The sequence below is a fragment of the Danio aesculapii genome, chromosome 16, assembly GCF_903798145.1.
Source record: "Danio aesculapii chromosome 16, fDanAes4.1, whole genome shotgun sequence".
Classification (NCBI taxonomy): domain Eukaryota; kingdom Metazoa; phylum Chordata; class Actinopteri; order Cypriniformes; family Danionidae; genus Danio; species Danio aesculapii.
In genome coordinates, this window is record NC_079450.1 from 22,550,125 (window position 1) to 22,570,429 (window position 20,305).

General features: G+C 35.9%; 2 protein-coding genes across 2 annotated transcripts in view; one reads left to right on the plus strand and one right to left on the minus strand.

Moving 5' to 3' along the window:
• Nucleotides 1–159: 159 nt before the first annotated feature.
• Nucleotides 160–4,599, plus strand: dnali1 (dynein, axonemal, light intermediate chain 1). The gene is made up of 6 exons (XM_056475347.1): nucleotides 160–326; nucleotides 455–591; nucleotides 2,487–2,656; nucleotides 2,731–2,909; nucleotides 4,265–4,429; nucleotides 4,516–4,599. The coding sequence occupies exons 1-6, from the start codon at nucleotides 246–248 to the stop codon at nucleotides 4,555–4,557; spliced, it is 774 nt and encodes a 257-aa protein (XP_056331322.1). The 5' UTR covers nucleotides 160–245; the 3' UTR covers nucleotides 4,558–4,599.
• The window catches only part of gnl2 (guanine nucleotide binding protein-like 2 (nucleolar)), a 26,310-nt gene continuing 10,598 nt past the window's right edge, over nucleotides 4,594–20,305 (minus strand). Inside the window, exons 6-16 of the mRNA XM_056475346.1 lie at nucleotides 20,203–20,269; nucleotides 19,942–20,100; nucleotides 13,369–13,482; nucleotides 12,533–12,661; nucleotides 10,024–10,128; nucleotides 9,779–9,937; nucleotides 7,985–8,092; nucleotides 7,165–7,640; nucleotides 6,978–7,057; nucleotides 5,157–5,230; nucleotides 4,594–5,067 (exon numbers count right to left, since the gene is read on the minus strand). Coding sequence (XP_056331321.1) covers nucleotides 4,933–5,067; nucleotides 5,157–5,230; nucleotides 6,978–7,057; nucleotides 7,165–7,640; nucleotides 7,985–8,092; nucleotides 9,779–9,937; nucleotides 10,024–10,128; nucleotides 12,533–12,661; nucleotides 13,369–13,482; nucleotides 19,942–20,100; nucleotides 20,203–20,269 — 1,606 coding nt within the window. The 3' untranslated portion in view covers nucleotides 4,594–4,932. The remainder of the gene's footprint in view (nucleotides 5,068–5,156; nucleotides 5,231–6,977; nucleotides 7,058–7,164; nucleotides 7,641–7,984; nucleotides 8,093–9,778; nucleotides 9,938–10,023; nucleotides 10,129–12,532; nucleotides 12,662–13,368; nucleotides 13,483–19,941; nucleotides 20,101–20,202; nucleotides 20,270–20,305) is intronic.

Here is a 20,305-nt window from a genome sequence, read left to right on the forward strand (position 1 = left end):
AATAATAATTTGTATTGCATTTATTACGAAGAAAGTTTAAACTAGCAATCTAGTTCTTCATTGTTGTGTTTGTTTGTTTCTGCTTTTGGACCTGCTGCTTCACTGAAGGTATCCAGAGGCAAGCGCGGTTGCTATAGTAACCCTACACAATAAAACGAAACCTCTCGCCGAGTGAGCTGAAGTCTTATAGCAAATTGTAAACCTGAAACTTTTGTGTCGTTTCTCGAGCCATTAACGTTAAAAACATGATTCCTTCGTCTGACTCCTTGCTGAAGTATGAATCTCCGGTGTTAGTGAGCAAGAATACAGAGAGAAAGTCTCCGAGGGTAAGCACAGCTCTGATATGTAACGTTGCATAAAAATAAATAAATAAAATAAACCTGCAAGTTCCAACCACTGTGACGTGTAACCTACAGTGTTGTTTTTCCGTCTTTTCTTTCTCTTTTGACTTCAGAGTCGTCCTTTGAAAGTGAGCTCACACCAGATGGTAGAAAGCGGTCCTGTTCCACCGCCACCCAAACCTAAGAGTCCCTCCGCAGAGGCCAACAAACAGCAAACCGAAGAGATCCTGAATGCCATCCTGCCACCTAAGTATTAAAAAAAAGAGATAGACTGTTTTTTAAGTTTACAATGCTAAATATGCTAGTTATTTGTATATTTGAAGGGATAGTTCACCCAAAAATGAAAATTCTGTCATTGTTTACTAATGCTTCATATGTTCTAATTAAACCTGTTTGGTTTGTTCTGATAAATACAAAAACTGGAAAACTGAACTGACAGTTTCAATCCACTAGAACTTCTATGTTAAGCTACTTTGACACAATCTACATTGTAAAAGCACTATAGAAATAAACAAATTGAATATTGAAGAATTTTGGAAAAAACAGCCATTGACTTCCATAGTTTTTTTGTGCCTACTGTGGATGTCAATAGATAGGTGCTTTTTCCCAACATCGTTTAGGATGTCCTGTTTTGTATTCAACAGAAAAAAGAAATGCATAAAAGCGTGGAACTGCTTGAGTGCGAATAAATGGTCATAATAAAAATGAAAATTCTGGGGTGAACTATCCCATTAATCATGGTAAATTTGGTGTTGAAGTTTCAAATTAACATTTGTTAAAAAGCCAAAAATGATTTACTGTGACAGCAAAGGAATTTGAAGAACGCTTTATGTCAAGCCATTTTATTTAAACCTTTAAAACATGCTAGCATCTTTTTTACTTGCTACCAGTATTTACTTTGCAAATACTAGTCCGATAATACTTTTTCATCAGATACAAATTCTTTTCATTAGACACTGTTAAGTATTACATGCAATCCTTAATCAAGGGTTACTAATACTTATTACATACTATAACCTATTAAATAGATAGTACTTGTATTTCAATAGTGACAAATAACTATTCTGTAACATTTTTGCTGTTGCCTTTCATGGTGATCTGTCAGCAAAATCTCAACTATTCAGTTTCATTAATTCATTTTTTTCTCGGCTTAGTCCCTTTATTAATCTGTGCTCGCCACAGCGGAATGAACCATCAACTTATCCAGCATTTGATTTACGCAGAAGATGCCCTTCCAGCTGCAACCCTGTACTGGGAAACACCCATAAACTCATTCACACACATACACTACGGCCAATTTAGCTTACCCAATTAACCTATAACACGTCTTTGGACTTGTGGGGGAAACCAGAGCACTCAGAGGAAACCCACGCAAACACAGGGAGAACATGCAAACTCCACACAGACACGCCAACTGGCACAGCCAAGGCTCAAACAAGCGACCTTCTTGCTGTGAGATGACAGTGCTACCCACTGCGCCACCGCATTGCCCCTATTCAGTTTCAACTAGTGGAATTTCAGTCATGACTAACCGACCAGTTATTTAAGCAGCATAAGTTATATTAAGCAGTACAATACATTACCAAAATATTACCATTTTTTTCTTTGGCTCCATTTAAATAGAATGACCTCTGAAGAGCTTTTACAGCTTTTACATCACATGCATAAATGATTTTTTTTTACATTGTATTATTTCACAATAATATTATGCCTGGGTAGCAAAATCCTCAGTAAAATTTACTCAGTTTAGATAGTATTTGGTCCCTCTCTAAATTGAGTTAAAGTTACTCAGGTTAATGACAAAATGAAAGTATTAATTAAGTGATTATTGTGCACTGATGATGAACACAGAAGAGAAACACAAAACTACAACTGAATTCAGTCAGCTAAAATATAACACATTGAATCTCTCAAAATCTCAGCAGAGGATCATTAAACAACTGCACAAACAGCAGCTTTACTTTATACCAACCTGTTTGCCCTTATTTATAGAGGGACCAAATACTCTCTGAACTGAGTACATTTTACTCAGACGATTTTGTTGTGTAGGAGATTTCTTTCAAAAACACACACACACACACACACACACACAAATCTTGTTAAGCGCCAAATAGTACATAAATCTTACAAATGGTCCTGTCGCAGGGAATGGATGGAGGACAACCAGTTGTGGGTGCAGCCGGTGTCCAGCGTTCCATGCACACGAGTGGATGTTATTCACCTGCAAGAACAACTAGACAAAAAACTGCAGGAGAGGCAGGCCAGAGAGACAGGCATCTGTCCAGTGCGCAGAGAGCTCTACAATCAGTGCTTCGGTAAATCCAAAAGTGACACATAATGCAAATGAAGCGGTTCTTGATATTTTCATTGGCTGTGTTATATCTCTTAGATGAGCTCATCAGACAGGTGACCATCAACTGTGCTGAACGGGGCCTTCTGCTGCTGCAAGTGAGAGATGAGATTCGCATGACCATCGCTGCTTATCAGACGCTGTATGAGAGCAGTGTGGCTTTTGGCATGAGGAAAGCACTGCAGGGGGAGCAGGGGAAGTCGGACTTTGAGAACAAGGTAAATTTGCAACAAATGTGTTCTTTTGGGGACTTTCTGACAAACTGCTTAGATATTAAGATATTTTTAAATATTCAGTAGTGTTTGGTATCTGCATTATATAAAAACACAATAGGACTTGTTAAATGTCCACTTTAATGTTGCAAATAATGTTTGTGGAAAAAAAATTCAAAATATGGGTGAAGAGGAGAAGATGAGGTTTCTTTGGATTATGTTTGAGTAAAATGAGAATATTTGTTTTATTATATAAAAGGTCTAACAATATTTCTTCCAAATAATGTATTCGTTTAAAGAAAATGACTGAAAATTATGTTTTATGGCTTCTGAAGCTTTGGCAAGTTATAAAAGTTATAAAAATAAACGCTTGTAAACATGGCACCTTTTTTGTTTGTTAAAAAAAAACTAAAAATCTAAATGACAAGAAAAAGTTGTTTCTTTTGAATTTGGAATATAATCAGTGGCTAACAGATTTAATCAAAAATTACAATCACTTCAAAACAGATACAACCAAAAATACAGATTTTTCAAGTGTTTTCCTTCACTGAAAAAAGTGTTGCATGCAAAACTGTTGCAAACTATTTATTTGTGTTGAATTTAAACAAAGAAATTAAATTTACTAATGTTCAACTTAATTTGTTCGTTTAAATTCAGCCCAAATAAATAGTTTACAACCACTCATTGTAAAAAAATTGAGTAAATCCAAGGAATCATCTTTGAATAATTTTTTTCAGTGTTCATAACTATTTATTTGAAAAATGATAGTTGACCATATTTTAATTTTATACTCTAATTTTATACTAATTTTAACTCTATAAAACCCACATGATTCCGCTCAAAAAACATTTGTGCTGCTTATTTGAAATGAGCTGAAATAACACAATTCTGGAGATTTTTTAAGGACAACTTAATCAGTTTATGTTCAGTCTACTTCATATTGTTAGGTTAACTTCATTCATGTTGTCCCAACACTAATAAATTGTGTTAAATCCTGCATTTTTTACAGTGTATTCATTCATTCTCCTACGGCTTAGTCTCTTATTTATCAGGGGTCACCACAGCAAAATGAACCACCAACTATTCAAGCATATGTTTTACGCAGCGGCTGCCTTTCCAGCTACAACCCAGCACTGGGAAAACCGTGTAGTCAGTGGGTAATAATTATGTTTCAACTTCCTACATTGACAAAACTAAAAGTCATTGGAACCTAAAACAACAGTAGCTCCCCTGACCGATTGTATGGGCAAAAAGAAAACATTTGTCAAATTTTATGCTAAAAAAAGCAAGTCAAAATCTTTATAGCAAGATCTGAGAAGCCCACATGATTTTCCCTTTGGTGAGATACAAACGTCTGGTAGATTTCAGAGTTGGAGAGCGAGAAGCGAGACCTGGAGAGGCTGGTGAACGAGCAGAAGGCTAAATGTGACGCAATCGAGAGACGGGAAGCAGAGCGGAGAGACATTGAGGAAAAGAAGCATGCGGAAGAAGTCCAGTTCCTCAAACGAACCAATCAACAACTCAAGGTAAAAAAATAAATAAAATAAAAAATAGACCATCAAAATCACCATTATTTTTCCATACTCTTACACTTTCATTTATGTTTATTTAGGCGCAACTGGAGAGCATTATCACCCTGAAGAATAAATCCTAAATACTATTAGAACAATAATACTCCAACCCAAACAAATTTAACAAATAAAAGATTTATACGTTCTGAGAATGTGTTGCTTTTTCACCAGACAAAATGCCACTCAAGTACATGATCCACATTTCAAATCTGCTGAATTAGGAAGTTGTCTTAAGTTAAAAGCTTTTGAAAATGCACAATGCTGAGGAGAATTAGCTGTCAGAGTGCAGTCGTAATGTTCAGGATGATGGTTGACATCACAGTATGATTAAAGTGCATCACAGATCAACCAAACCTGCACCTTTACACAAATCACTGTGATTCCAGATCTTCCGAATCAGCCACCAACAGGACTCTGGAAACTGGGATTGATGTGACTGGGTATCTGATAATGTGCTCTTATCGCTTGGCTCGATTGGCTTTCTTGTTATCTGAGGGAATTTTTCTGTTCTTATTCTTGTTCTTGACGTTGTGCGTCTCATAATAGCGGACTCCCACTTTCTTCACTTTCTGGGAACGCTCAATTCTCCGTTTCTGTTGGAGTGAAATTTAACAGGAAAAGTTATGCTTGGTCTATTTGTTTTACTTAAGATATTTGGATGAACTTGTGGAGCAGTGAATACCTCTTTAGAAGTGAGTTTGGCAGGCTGTGCAGGCTCATCTTCTACAGCTCTCCTCCGTTTACCCTGTTTTACAGCTAGGAAATAAAAAGTGGGCAATCAATACTAATATATTTCATGACATTAATTATTGAGGTCGACAGTATTATTTTCAATATTTCATTTATAAATATACATTTACATTTCTATAAAGTTATACTAAAAGGACACTGAAGGAATTAATAATTTAAAAAAAAGAATAATAATGATGATAATAATAACTTGAAATTTACATTTAGCAGACACTGTTGTCCCAAACGACTTATAACTGAGGCATTCAGCAATTCAAGAAGAGGCAATACACACAAGATGTGTTTTTTTACAGGTGGTTTGTCAAGCCCACTCACCTGTGTGAAGCACACTTCATTAATGTAGTGTTTTTTGGTTATTCTGGTGCTGATTTTAAGAACGTGTCCGGTGCAAATATGGTGAAAGTGTCAGTTATGGCCCGTTTCCACTGTGTGGTGTGGTTTGGTACGCTTTTATGGTCGTTTCCACTGTTAAAAGGTACCTCAAAAGCGAACCGTACCATACCACTTTTTGGTAACCCTTTGAAAAAAATACCAAGCAGGCCTATAGGGTAAAAAAAGGCGAAGCTAGATGCGCAGCTGAACGCTATTGGTTTACAGGGAAATGTCACTCGCTCTGGAGCTAGCCAGAATGAAAACAAAGGAACCGCCATGTTTTAAATACACAGCCGAGACATTACATCGTAATACTATATGCATATAATAATGAGCCATGGTTGACCCGAGCTCAAACAAACCTTGTCGTTGTCTTTATGTAACGCCACAAAGCCAAAAAGAACAAAATCTGCCGTGTCCTGTTTTTGTTTTACGAGGCCGTAAATTCGAGAAACAGATCAAAACATAATGCAACTCAAAATGTATCGAAGCACAATGTGACACTGAAGACTTGAGCTGCGGTGCTAAAAATTAAGCTTTGAATTCATAGCAATACATTATACTAGGGGCCAGACAGAATCTGCAGACATTTTTTTCTATTTCTGCACAGAACTTTGTTAAAAATCAGCAGATTTATGCAGAATTATTTTGGGAGTATAACTAAAACCTTAATATATGAACTAAAAAGTAATACCCTTTTAACTTGTATTTAATGTTTACAATGCAAATGCAATTAGATCCACTTCAGTTGGTGAACAAAGCAAGTCTCTCATATAATATATCTACTAAAAGACAGAAAATATTACTTTCCAAACTGAACTGTGAATAGATTATATGAATATTTTCATATCAGTCAATAATTATACTGAAATTAATTTAAAAACTGAATAAATATAAATGTACACACATTTACACAAGTAAATAAACAGAATCAATGATGAGCTAAAAATCTGCAGAATTCTGCGTGCGCAGATTCCATGTGGGCCTAATTATACTTTAACATTTATAAAAAAACAGATTTTAAAGTCCGTGAAATGGACGTTTATTTTAGTATGTTGACGTACTTCCAATGGAAACGGAATATTGAGTAGGGGACAGGGTTTTCTTTTGCACATCATTCACTCATAGCAAACTAACGGTAAGAGGGAATATTATTATGCAGTTGCTAGGGAAGCCCTCAGGTTGATGTGAACAGAAGGACCGTCGCTCCAAACCCATAATGGTCAGACATTCAGTGGATTAAATTATTAATCATTCAACTTCAGAATAACAATGTGAGCTAGCTAAATAAATATAGTAAATTTGGATTTCAAGCAGACTTTAAGTTTAAATTGTAATATTTCAGAATAATATAGTTTATTTTTCATGATATCGGCTGTACCTTTCTGTTGTTGATTCTTTGCAGCGTTCTGCTTTGCTACGGTTTCAGTAAACACCCTTTCAGAGAGGCCTTTAGGAATACTGTAAAAAACAAAGACAACACATAGCACTGTGAATATAGATAAGAGCTAAACACTAAACTCATCAGCAAAACAGACCCTTGTAAACCAATAGAAGAGTAAACAAACCGTATGGCGGAGAAGTGCTTTGATTTGGCTCGATCAAGAAAATGTTTCAATTTAGCAATCTTCTCATCCATCTCTTTGTTCACTTCCTGTGTGCTCTTTTTCCCTGCTTTGGGTGTTGAGTCTGAAACAGAGGATTCTTCTTCCTGTTGTTTTTCAGTCTCCTCTTCCACTTGCTCCTCATTCTCCTCCTCCTCCTCGTTTTCCTCATCTTCTGAGCCGGAAGCATCCATCATGTCCGGCATCTCCACAGGCACAAGGTCTTCCTCGCTGAACTCTGGGGCGACGTTAATTTTGCCAAAGTTCTGCTTGACATCATTGAAGAGTTTCTGCACCTCTTCTTTCTTCTTTTTCAGCAGCTTTTGTTCTTCTTGCTGGCTTGATGAGGCCTCTTCCACATCCTGAGCTTCAAGTCTGTTTTCCAACTCATCCATCTCGCTTTCCATCTCCGGCATTTCCAGCATGGCCTGGGCTTTGTTCTGAGAGGAAAGATCAAGCGTCGGTTTAAGACTATAAATGTTTAAAAATGCGTTAAAGCCTGCCAGTATAAAGACTGGCAGAATTCAAGTCATTTTGTTGGCCACAGTGACTTAGAAAGGATTTGTCTTGAGGAATTCGATACGTATTAAGGAAGTTAGATATAAACAGTGTCTTCTGAGGTTGGCACAACAACACAAAGTTTTTCATTTCCTCAAAACATGCACCACTGATGATCTTGGAACTCATGTTTCAATATTAACCCCAAAATTTCCTAAGCTTGAGCACTTGTTTTGATGAAATGAATCTAGACTTTGAGTGAAATAAAGAACAAATGCTTATTTACCTCTTCATCCATCTCACCGCCAGGAGGCTTCACAAAAAACGGGATGCGTCCCCTCTGCCAGTCATTCAGAACCATTTTAGACACAGTAGGCAGATCTGGTTCTCCACCCTGTTTCAGAAACAACATAAAATACATTACATTGCTGACATCTAAGGTGTAAGAATATAGTGTTGTAAATGAATACTGGAATATTTTTTACTGATCGAAAATGCTGTATTGAGTTTTATTTTTACATTTTTTTTGTTTGTGAGAAAGTCAGGAGATTTGCCAGGGAATACCAATATTATTGTTTTTTTTATTAAAAAATAAAATCTGAAAAACTAACTATAATATTTCTGAAAAGTAAAAAAAAAGAAATAGCTTAAAATATCAACTTGCTTACACAGGGTTACGCCGGTTTCACCAAGTTAAATGTAAGATTTTTTAAGACATTGAGAATGAAGTTTTAGACTCATAAAGCAATAAACGCTAAGGATTTTTTTTCAAATGGCTAAGATGTGAAAGATTTTTATTTGCCCCATCAAAACAATTGAATATTAATACATTTAATAATACAATAATAATTTAATAATAAAACAATTCAATATTTTAAATATTTTAAATATTGTGTAAAAACAAGCAAGCTCTAGGCTTTTTCCCCAACAAAGTTTCTTTAAAACAAAATGTTTAAAAAGTTTTAAAAACTATAATAAACTAAACATGCACAACAATCTGTCTAAGTGGAGCACTTTTAAACTAATGTTATTGTAAGAAAAAAATATTAGACTAATATGTTAAAGTTAAAAATGACCTTTTTAAATAAAAAGTTGAAAGTTTTATTCAGACGGATTGTTGTAGGGGTGGTGGTCAGATTGGGTAGCAATACATGAACAAAGAAAATTAAGATCTGTTTAAAAAAAGATTTAAGACCTACAACACAATACTTCAGTAGATTTAAAGGGCACCAATTTTCCTCCTTTTTCAAGATGTAAGACAAGTCTTTTGTGTCTCCACAATGTGTCTGTAAAGTATCTTTTCAAAATGTATTATTATATATTTATTATACCTTTCAGAACATTGGATTTTTCTGCTCTGAACAACATGTAGCTGTTTTTGTTGCCTGTGCCTATAATGCTAGTTCTCTCCGCCCACCGTTCCCACGTGCCTGTCAGAGTGTGCCTCAATCTCTGCCTAGGTTGCGTCAGATAAACAGCTCAGTGAAACCCATGAAGGAAGCAAATGCTACAGTTTTTTACTCCTACGTCACGTTGCAGTGGGACTTAAAATGGGAGGGATTTGGGTCCTATTTCAACGTCATGAAATAAAAAAAAAGACAGAGTTATTGTGTTTTATTTCACCTCAATGACTGTGGACACTATACCTGCACACAGTTCTGTCCAAACAGCTTCCAAAATATGACTTACATCTTATGTGCCCTTTTATGGCCTAAAATTTTGAGATTTAGGACTTTTTAAGACCCCGTGGACACTGTTACAGTATCACAATATACATATTACGAAACAAATTGCCAGATATACAGCCGTAATGACATGTACAGTATTTGGACAAAGATTAAAAAACCGAACAAAACCAACATGTAAGCCAAAAACACTTCAATACAAATCTTTCAACTAAATCCTAGTGGTTTTGGCATGACAGGATGGTAAATGGGCAATTCAACAATGTTTTTCACCAGCTTAAAATAAGCTAACTGTCACTTCTCAATTGGACACTCTGGAGTAAAGAATAAACAAATGTGCCTCGAGGACCAAGCTGACAGCTCATTTTATCAGCTACTCTAGAACCCGGCCAGACCTTAAGCAGTTTTCCGGTGCGAAAGGCGAGTTTTTCCAGGAAATCCTCGGCAGAGCTCCATGAGGGAATGCGGTATGTCTTCTGGATGTACTCTGCTTTGGCTCTCTCCAGCACTGCTCCAATGTGATCCTCTGGATTTCGGATCTTCTCCACTTGGACCTGAAGGAACACATATAAATGGAGTGGATGAAGTGTGTGAATTGCCAAAAGTGAATGATTGATTTTAGGAGTTGAGTCAATCGTACCACTCCCTTCAGCACAATGTCAGTCTCGCTGTCGTCAGACGGGTAAACAACGCCAGGACAGTCGATGAGGAAAATACGTCTCATTAGTGTGATGTACTGCCAAACCTGCAGAGACAAAACTGTTGGTTATAGTATAATGGCTGAGCAGAAGGTCTACATATCCATATTTATGTGAAAGTCCTTAGATCATAGGTCTCAAACCCGATTCCTGGAGGGCCGCAGCTCTGCACAGTTTTGCTCCAAACCTAATCAAACACAGCTGATCTAACTAATCAAGACTATTAGAGACTATAACACAGGTGTGAGTTGGAGGTGGTTGCAAAGCTGTGGCCCTCCAGGAATTGGAGTTTGAGACCACTGTGCTTGGACTGATCTATTTAAAAAGCAACAAGGCTGAAAACAGTAAAATACAATGAACTGCATACAAATCAATGTCATTTATAATAGGCTGCAACAACTTAATTATTTGTTGCGTTTCTAGTTTCTCAGTGTTGCTGTATGGCGAAGGGCCTACACAGTGATTCAGTCAAATTTCAACATTTGAGAAAAACTAGTTAATGAGGCAAAACAAAAACTTTAAAGCTATTATAATCAATCAAAGCGATCGATCACATAATCAAAACAGAAAGATTGTTTCACAAAGAAAGGAAAACTGGGGACAGAAAACGTCCAACTAAATCAGGGCACACAGGGGAAAACTGAAATGTTATAATTCATCATTAAAAACGTAAACAGAAGAGTGTGGAAGTCCAGATTTTGTTTAGAATTGGATTTCAATCTGGCCCCCATTTGTAATGTCTTTTTTATTCTCTCTCGGAAAATCTTTTTTCTCAGTTCCATGTTTGCAAAATGAGAGGAAAATTTTGAAAACAAAAAGTTAATTTCATGCAAAAAACACACGAATACACAGAACTTGCCGCCAAATCCAAGCCAAAACATTAACATGTCAGCATCTGGTAGGTAATCGTACACTCACTAGTGGACTTGGAAAATAAATCCACAATCATTTAAAATCTCTCACACACACAAAACGAAGGCTTAAACAGTGTGATGGTAACAATCAGGGCATAAACCAAAGTGAATGTTATAGAAACAGATCACCAAAAATGAAAACACTTAGTGAAAGGGGTGGTTCTTTTTTTTTTCTTCATCAAAAGTGGACTTTTTCGCAGCTATTTGCCTCATTTTCTATTCAATTTTGAGGTTTAAATGCTGCATTTTAGTTTGATTTAAGCACATGTTTTTTGTTAAATTAGCTTTTTGAGGTACCAAAAACATTTTCTCAAGATTAAGAATAAAGAAATATGAAGAGGCTACTTTTTTTAGGCTACTTTATGATACATCACTGATACAGGGAAAAACAGCAATCTGTTAAAGTTTTAAATTTAAAATTGTGGCCTATTGTCATTTATTAGGCAAATAACAAACTGGCCAGCATATTCAACCTTACTCAGTCTCAGAATTGGACCATTTGAATAATAATAAAAAAATAAATAAAAAAACGCAATGCACTAGGGCAGGACGATATGGCCTTAAAAAAAAAAAAAAAACTATTTATTATCATTTATAAATGATAATTACCACAAACTTGAAGATGGTTGTTGTACTACATTTTTAAATAAATGTTAGTTTTGCCCAAAACATTATGTACAGTATATCTTATGCAGTTATCTTATTGTTCTACAAGTAGGGTTGTCACAATACTGTAATTCGGTACCAATCGATACAGAAATTTTAAAAGCGTCCATTTTCTGCTAACATTTCAGCGCTGTTGAGCACATTCTTAAACATTTCTGATTTGCCATTGTGTTCACGAGCTCAACAGAAATGACTGTACTGCACTTCTATGTTACGTTGCAGTCAGCCTCAAAATGGGAGGGATTTGGATCCCTACTTTACCATCAGGAAATAAAAAAAAAAAGAGACTTATTGTCTAGACTTATATCACCCCAATATGACTGTGGACACACTATACCTACACACAGTTGCAGTTCTGTCCAAACACCTTACAAAAGATGATTTTCATCATAGGTGCCCTTTAATATTTTTAAAACCGTGCTTAAAGTTTGCTTAAAGTAAATCAAATATGCAACCACTGATTTGATTTCATTTTATTGGCTATGATGTATTGTACTGTAAGTGTATATTGTACAATTCTTTATATATTGTTAAACTTGTTACAACTTTCTGCCCAGGAACTACAGATGTAAAACAGCTTTATATCTAACTCTGGCACATGTCATGTTGTAAATTGTCCCTGAATGAATGAATGAATTAATAAATATATAATTAAATATGCGTAGAAAAGAACCACTCGAGAAATTGTCCCTGAATGACTGAATGAATGAATAAATATATAATTAAATATGCGTAGAAAAGAACCACTCGAGAGAAAAGAAGAGAGGATAAGGGGGAGAAGGAAAAAAAAAAAAAAAAAAAAAAACTTTCAGCATTTTCTTGCTCATATTAACAACAACAACAAAAAAAAAAACAACCTGTGAGGTCTTACCTTAGTTTCACCAGCAAGGGGTGCCACATTACAGACTTTTTTGGAGCGCAGGGTATTGATAATAGAGCTCTTTCCAACGTTGGGGTAACCAATGAAACCAACACTGATCTGTTTTTTGTCGGAATGGAGCTGAGCAAAAATCAATATGGACATGTTAATACGAACAAATGTCATTTTGAAAAGCAGCAATTAAACAGAAGAAATGCACGCATATGTTATCAAATCCTATGACATAACTTTGGTTTCATGGTATGGAGGTCAGGAAAACAAGACGACCTTGAACCAACTCTTTTTCTCTGTAATTTACACACACATGCACCTTCTCTCTCAGATTTCACTACTCACTTTAAAAGCGGGCCCAAGAAATGAAGAGCTGATACGCAATCCACAAAGACCTCTTAAATGTCATTACACCTGCAGATTTATATCGCGCATGGTAACAGTGATATTTTTGTGCTGTTGTTTTCATAATCCTAAAAGACTGTCTTGTCATATAACTCGTAGCAAAATTTATGTCACGTAAGCCCACTCTCCTTTTTAGCATTTCCAAGTTTTTGTTTACGGCTGTGCTCCCAAAAATAGCTCAGAGGCAGATGTGAAGACAGGAGCCCAATACTATGGGAAGGTAGAGAACATCTGGTTCCCCAAGCAAACCACTACTTTTTCTACATCTGTTGCCATTATGGAGCAGAAATCAAGCTTGTCCTAAAAACAGAGGCTTGAGCAGATAAATGAGGTGGAGTAACTGCTGTGCATATAAAAACTTCTGCTTTGGTTTCCAAGGCACGATGATGTGTACCGGCATAAAAAGATGTTGTAAATGTTTAAGGTCTCACCTTGCCAAACTGCCGCAGGAGCTGGATAAGTGAGCCCTTGCCGAAGGAGTTGGTAAGGCTTGCGTGAAAGGCCAAAGTAGGGTATTCCTGGGAAAGAACTGCAACCCAATGTTTCTACAACACACACAGAAGCAATTAATAAAACACAAAAACAGGGGTCTGCAATAGGATTTTTCCAAAATGTTCCTATGAAGAATTTTTTATTCATTTATATGCACAAAAAGCTTCTAAATAGATCCCTCAAACAGTGGAGCTCAAAATTAGTAAACAACATTTCCTAAATTTCTAGGTTACTACTCAGACGCATTCAAAGTTAACCTAACAGGAGTGAATGATCAATATGTATGCATAACATATAGCTTTAAAAGCTGAACTATCCCTTGAAATTATAATCTATTGAAAAGGAGCACTAAACAAAATCAGAGAACACTTTCTTATCCTTTCAGCTACTGGTGTTAATCTTGGCACATGGTGGTAAATATTGGTAAATACCCTATTTAACTATCCCAGTGTATATGCAGGAATCCTAAAGGTAATTTTAATCCCCTTTTAAGACTTTTTAAAGACCTTCTCAGAATATTTTAAGACCTCATCACCACTTCAAGTTCTAATCAGTATCAAACCTTTAACTTAATAAACAGTTGTTAATAAACAGTTGTAGTAGTAACATAAATCAATAGAGCAGAACCATACAACGGAAGAATAAAAAAGGACAACTAAGAAGAATAAATTACGCGGTTGTTTTCAGCGACAGGCTTCAGCCACTGTTTAAAGTCGTCTTTCTCCAACCAGGCAAACTTGCATTTTCCCATTTTGCCATCGGTTTGGCTTTATGGTTTCGCTACATATGAAGAGCGTCACATCACCTTCCCACATTTGTTGCCAATTACGTGACATCACCCGAACAGAGGAGCTTGGCCAGACGCGCCTGGTCCAAACCAATCGCGTGGATCGAGCACACCGTTGTTAACATGAGAAGGAAAATAAATATATTCATGCCATTTTGGAGTCAAACACTTTGGACAACGCTTGAACAAATTTAAGACCTTGTAACAACGCCATTAAGACTTTTAATATTTTTTAAGGGCCTTAATTTTCTCATAATTGGTTTATCAACTTTTAATACTTTTTAAGACCCCACGAACACCCTGTATCTAGTTTTCTAGTATCCTGTATCTAGTTCCTGTATCTAGTTCACTGACAGCAGGTGTTTCAGATGAAAACCAAAGAGATGATTCTTTCAGTCATAGCAAGATAAGTTAATTCACATCTATGATTTCTAGAGCACCTTTACAATGTCATTAAAGGATTTAAGTCGACCAAAAAAGACTGATCATCAAAGTAACACAAAACTACAAGAGGACAGCCCAATGAAGAGAGTTTCAATAGGGAATCAGCTCAACTCTGCAGCTAACCGGTTCTGCTCTCCAAGTTCATTACTCAAAAAAGCAGCAATTTTTTATGCATGACAATGAACTCTTATCATACAGAAAAAAAAAAACAGTGAAGCATATCCTTGAAGCTGCAAACATTAAAATAATGAAATGGCCAGCCCAGAGTCCTGATCTAAATCGGATTGAAAATCTCAGGAAATTTTTTGTTGACAAAGTTTATAGTCAGCTTATAACCCCTGTCACTGACATATGGAAGTAACTGCAGATTACACTTCCTACCACTACAATCTTTAAAATGTCATTTGTAATATTTCTTCATGCAACAATCAATGCTGTTTTCTAAATTTGATAACCATGTTTTCCACAAAATAAAGACATTTTGTTAAATGTATTGGTTATTTAGTAAAACACTGTTCTACCATCATGGTATCACCTACGGATGCTCAAAATAATCGAGTAACTGTTAACCGAAAGGGTGCGTTTGTCACTGATTAATGGTATCTGCTAAACGATTCAAAAAATTTGATATATTTTTAGTTTGGCTGCAAAAGGGGCTGATTGAATGCACTTTTTGCATTAAGAGGGGCATCTTTTGAATGGTTTACTAAAAGCTGCAAGTGTTTTGCACGCGGCTCATCCCAGATATGCAGTGTTTGTGTTGTCAAGACAACTACAGAGAACTTTTAAAGAGCATGGTTTCCGCTACATTCATTCTTTAATGGCGAGGCGCCACACCAAAATGCATCCCTCCACGGCTACATTACAGCATCCCATTCAAAACATTTAGTTATTGTTGTTGTTTTTAATAGCGGATTATAATTGCACCAAAACGTATTAAAAGGTAAGTGAATTATAACAGCGCAAACTTTTCTGTAACCATAGTAGTGATGTGCCCTATTTGTTAAACCCTTTGAGGTTACGTGCTGACTGGCTGACTGACTGACAAGTGCGTGATGCTTAAGGCCAGCAAACACGTCGTAGCTTTCAGTTAAGATGAACACAGTTTCCATAATTTGAATTTATTTATAGATAAAGGTCTGTGGTTCTGCATACAGTGACTTTATCTTGCTGGAGTTTATAGCCGTTTCACTTTACTTCAGGACGCATTATTGCCACTTTGCAGGTCTGTTGGAGACATTCAGAAATATTCCTAGCAAATCTAATAATAATGTATGTTGAATAATAATGATAATAATGTTGAAGACATACTCACTACATAAACACACTAAATCGCACTTCAGCAGCGTTTATTTGAGCGCGCACCAGAAGATCCGTGCTTGACCATATCATATTTAAACAACAAAACTGTTTACAAAAAGTCAACATATGCGCACGTTGTCATTGTCTTTTCATTACGCAGCGCGCGCACTTGAACCGCGAGTGAGAGAGAAAACCATACATCAAGACATAATCTTTAAAATAATGATTTTTATTAAAAATGTAAAAAGGTTTTGTGATAGCCTATAATAATAACAGTCAGCAAGGCACTAAATAAATGAATATTTTCCGTGGAGCGAGCGATTTGAGGAAGTCTGCTATTTTTATTGGATGGAAGAAAAAAAACATATGATTGGAAAAAAAAACAGCCTATGCCGGTTCTTAAAAAGGATCAGTCAGCGTTTTTGTTTTGTAATCAAAATGAATAATTTAAGTGAAGAATAATTTCCTAATAAAGGCCTATTTATTTTATTTAGTTTATTCTGGTATTCTCTGCTGTTGGAAACACTGCATGTGCGTGAAGATGCTCTGTTGTTATGTTCTGTTATTAATATGCTAGCATGTTAAAATAAATCAGTATTTAAAATGCAATATTTAATGTGTCAGACACAAAATAGACATCAGTTTTTTTAAATTTAATAATAATTTAATATTAATCTGACCAGTTAACCGTTAATATCCGATTAACGAGCCGCGGTTGTCGGTTAGCAAAATTAAACGAAATGAGCATCCCTAGCATCACCACAGCTAAACTTCCTTCAATTTTACAATACAGATTTTTAAAAATCAAATAAAGTGATAAAGCTAATTTCAATTGCCTTTGTATGTATGAATTTACATATTATATGCGTGACCCTGGACAACAAAACCAGTCTTAAGAGTAATTTTGTGAGAAATTGAGATTTATACATCACCTAAAAGCTGGATATCTAAGCTTTTCATTGGTGTATATTTTGTTAGGATTGAACAATATTTGGCAATTTGGACATTTGGAATCATTTATTCATTTTCTTTCTGCTTCGTCGCTTTATTCCTCAGGGGTCGCCACAGCGGAATGAACCGCCAACTTATCCAGCATATGTTTTACACAGCGGATGCCCTTCCAGCAGCAACTAGGGCTGGGTGATATGGCAAAAATGCAGTCTCGATAATTATTTTTCCATATTGAACGATAACAATATTTAGTTCAATATAAGTTGTTAAAGCTTCCAGTTTTAAAAGAGTTTCCCAATAATGACTGAAGCCACAAAAATTAGAGGATCCATTAAATCGCATAACATTTTCGGCCGATAAATTTTAAGTGGCCTTAATTCGATACATCTCTAATATCAACACACTTTTAGATTGCCACTGTCGCACATTTCTGCTGTGTGATTGCCTCTTAAATCAATATAGAGTAAAAAAAAGTCCAGAGCTTGTCATTATTATTTATTCATTCATTCATTCATTTTCTTTTCGGCTTGGCCCCTTTATTAATCAGGGGTCGCCACAGCGGAATGAACCACCAACTTATCCAGCATATGTTTTACGCAGCGGATGCTCTTCCAGCTGCAACCCATCACTGGGAATCATCCATACACACACATACTATGGACAATTTAGTTGTCAATTCACTTATAGCGCATGGGCTGTGGGGGTCAAACACTGGGAGATCATGCAAACTCCACACAGAAATGCCAACTGAGACCTTCTTGCTGTGAGGTGACAGTGCTAACCACTGAGCCACTCTGTCCACCCCAATTTGGAATCTGATTGTTCAAAAAAATGAATACTGAGGAAATCTAAACGAAGTGCTTTGCAGTGCACATTACTAAATAAACATTGAGTTTAATATATTAACAGTAGGAAATATACAAAATATCTTCATGGACCATCATCTCAACTTAGTAAAATTAAACTTAGTAAAAGTAAAATCAGTCATTTTGACCCATACACAGCACACCCTCTTCAGTTTCTGTATTTTAAAATCCTCACATTTACATGTGGAATGAAATTCAGGGAACTCCAGATCAAATTCCAGAAACATGCCCAGGGTTGATAAATATTTGGTTTGAAATCCTGTCAGTCGAATTAACTATATTTATTGATATTTATGTAGTGTCTAGAACACAAAAAGTGATCTATGAAACGGTTTTTGATAAGAATGAAAATGCTAGCCAAAAAGAACCGCCACGGAGTGATAAGTGATTCCCTTTCAACATGGAAACTAATGGGTGTCCCAATCATTCTCCTGTTGAGTTTACAAAAGCCCTCAGTCATAAATCTGCAGGATGCAGACAAATGCTTTTTTGGCTTGAATGCAAAGACCTGCATCTTATAAACAGCTAGTAGAGCTCCCTCGTTCCTTGTTGCTACATTTCAGAACTGCCAATAACACAAATTACAAACAACAAGAATTACAGATGTGAAAGGGAAGGGGCCTTTAACTGGTTTACTATTACAAAAGTCAGGCAAGCGAAGAAAAACATGCCTGTCTGTTAAGGAAACAAACTCCAGATACGGAAGAAATGAATGTACAACAGGACACATTGGAGACAGCGGCCTTGTTCCAAAAACTTAGCGAGCTGCTTTGCTGTCTACTGCCTAAATAGTTTGTTACATACATCCTAGCTATCCTGAAACAAGAACCATAACTGTTATGGATTGCTCTGCATATATAGGAACTTGCTAAGAAACTGCTATTAAAGTTACTCAGATTTATTTCCCCTATGTAAATGGATTTTATCAGAGGCTGGCATGTGGCTAAGCTAATAGTGGGACGTATTAATAAGTATACAAATAAACAGAACACAAATGTAGGGTACGTTTTAGGTTACAGTGAAATATTTTATAAATAGTTTGATTTTATTTTCTGAAAATGTAAATTAAATTCAACAAAAAAAAAAGTTGATGTTAGCATGTTGCTAACCAGATAGCATGATTCTCCGAAAGGTAAACAAACACACTACAAGCAGATAGTAAAATACTGTAAAACTGTTTGAGGCTAGACCAAAATAATATTAATACTTTTAGCTTTTTAACTAACAATAGGATTTTGGATAGGGTGTTATGCTGCAAAGCTAACAAAATTATACTCCAATAGGTATACAGTTGAAGTCAGAATTATTAGCCCCCCTGTTAATTCTTTCCCCCAATTTCTGCTTAATGGAAATAAGATTTTTTTTTTCAACACATTTCTAGACATAATAGTTTTAACAACTCGTCTCTAATAACGGATTTATTTTATCTTTGCCATGATGACAGTAAATAATATTTGACTAGATATTTTTCAAGACACTTCTATACAGCTTAAAGTGACATTTAAAGGCTTAACTAATTGGGCAGGTTCTGGTAATTAGTCAAGTTATTCTATAATGATGGTTTGTTCTGTAGACTATCGAAAAAAATATAGCTTAAAGGGGCTAATAATTTTGACCTTAAAATGGTTTTAAGAAAGTTAAAAACTGCTTTTATTCTAGCCAAAATAAAACAAATAAGACTTTCTCCAGAAGAAATAATATTATCAGACATACTGTGAAAATTCCCTTGCTTTGTTAAACATTATTTGAGTAACATTAAAAAAGAACAAAAAATTCAAAGGGGGGGGGGGGGGGCTAATAATTCTGACTTCAACTGCACTTACACAGTAGAACACACAAATACTTTAAAAAATTAGTTTTTTAACACTAATGCACAAAATTCTCTTTAATAAGATATTTTCCAGCTATTGATTGAATAAGTAGATTTATAATTGACATTTTCAAACACTTGTTCTGCCATTGTGCTTGGGCTTCGGTTCCTCGAGTTTATTGCAAAGAGCTATGGTATGTATTGCAGTAAATATTAAGTGTGGCCTAGCGAAGTTGTCTTGTAAAGCTTTTGGAACAGCATTCTCTTCAGGAGCATGTCATAAAATACTGCCTAGATGGACAGCACAACAGGATAAGAACACAGAGTGCAGTGCTCTGCTTTCATTTCTTACCGTAACCCATGTGGGAATGAGGTCACACTTATTTAGCACAAATATGAGGTGTTTCCAAGGCTTCTCTTTCTTCAAGTAAGACTCAATGCTTTGTGAGCGTGTGCCCATTGGGTCCCGAGCATCCAGCACCTGGATAATAACGTCCGAAGAGTCTATCACCTGTGCAAAACATGGTTCATTTTAGGATGCGGTTTAATTTGTGAAGACTATCGATTCTATTAAATCTTTCAAGAAGCAAGAAGATGTAGAACGGTGATTTACCTTATAAAGCTCACCCCAGATCCGTTTTGACTGCCCCTTCTTGAAGATCTCCTCCCGAGCCTCCTCCCTGCAGTGATAAGTAAATGATCAAATTATTTCATGA

Excerpts from the sequence above, each read along its gene's own strand:
- dnali1 (XM_056475347.1), top strand. The coding sequence starts at position 246 with ATGATTCCTTCGTCTGACTCCTTGCTGAAGTATGAATCTCCGGTGTTA. Across the intron at positions 592-2,486 it reads AATGCCATCCTGCCACCTAA|GGAATGGATGGAGGACAACC; the intron begins GTATTAAAAAAA and ends GTCCTGTCGCAG. Across the intron at positions 2,910-4,264 it reads AGTCGGACTTTGAGAACAAG|ATTTCAGAGTTGGAGAGCGA; the intron begins GTAAATTTGCAA and ends AACGTCTGGTAG.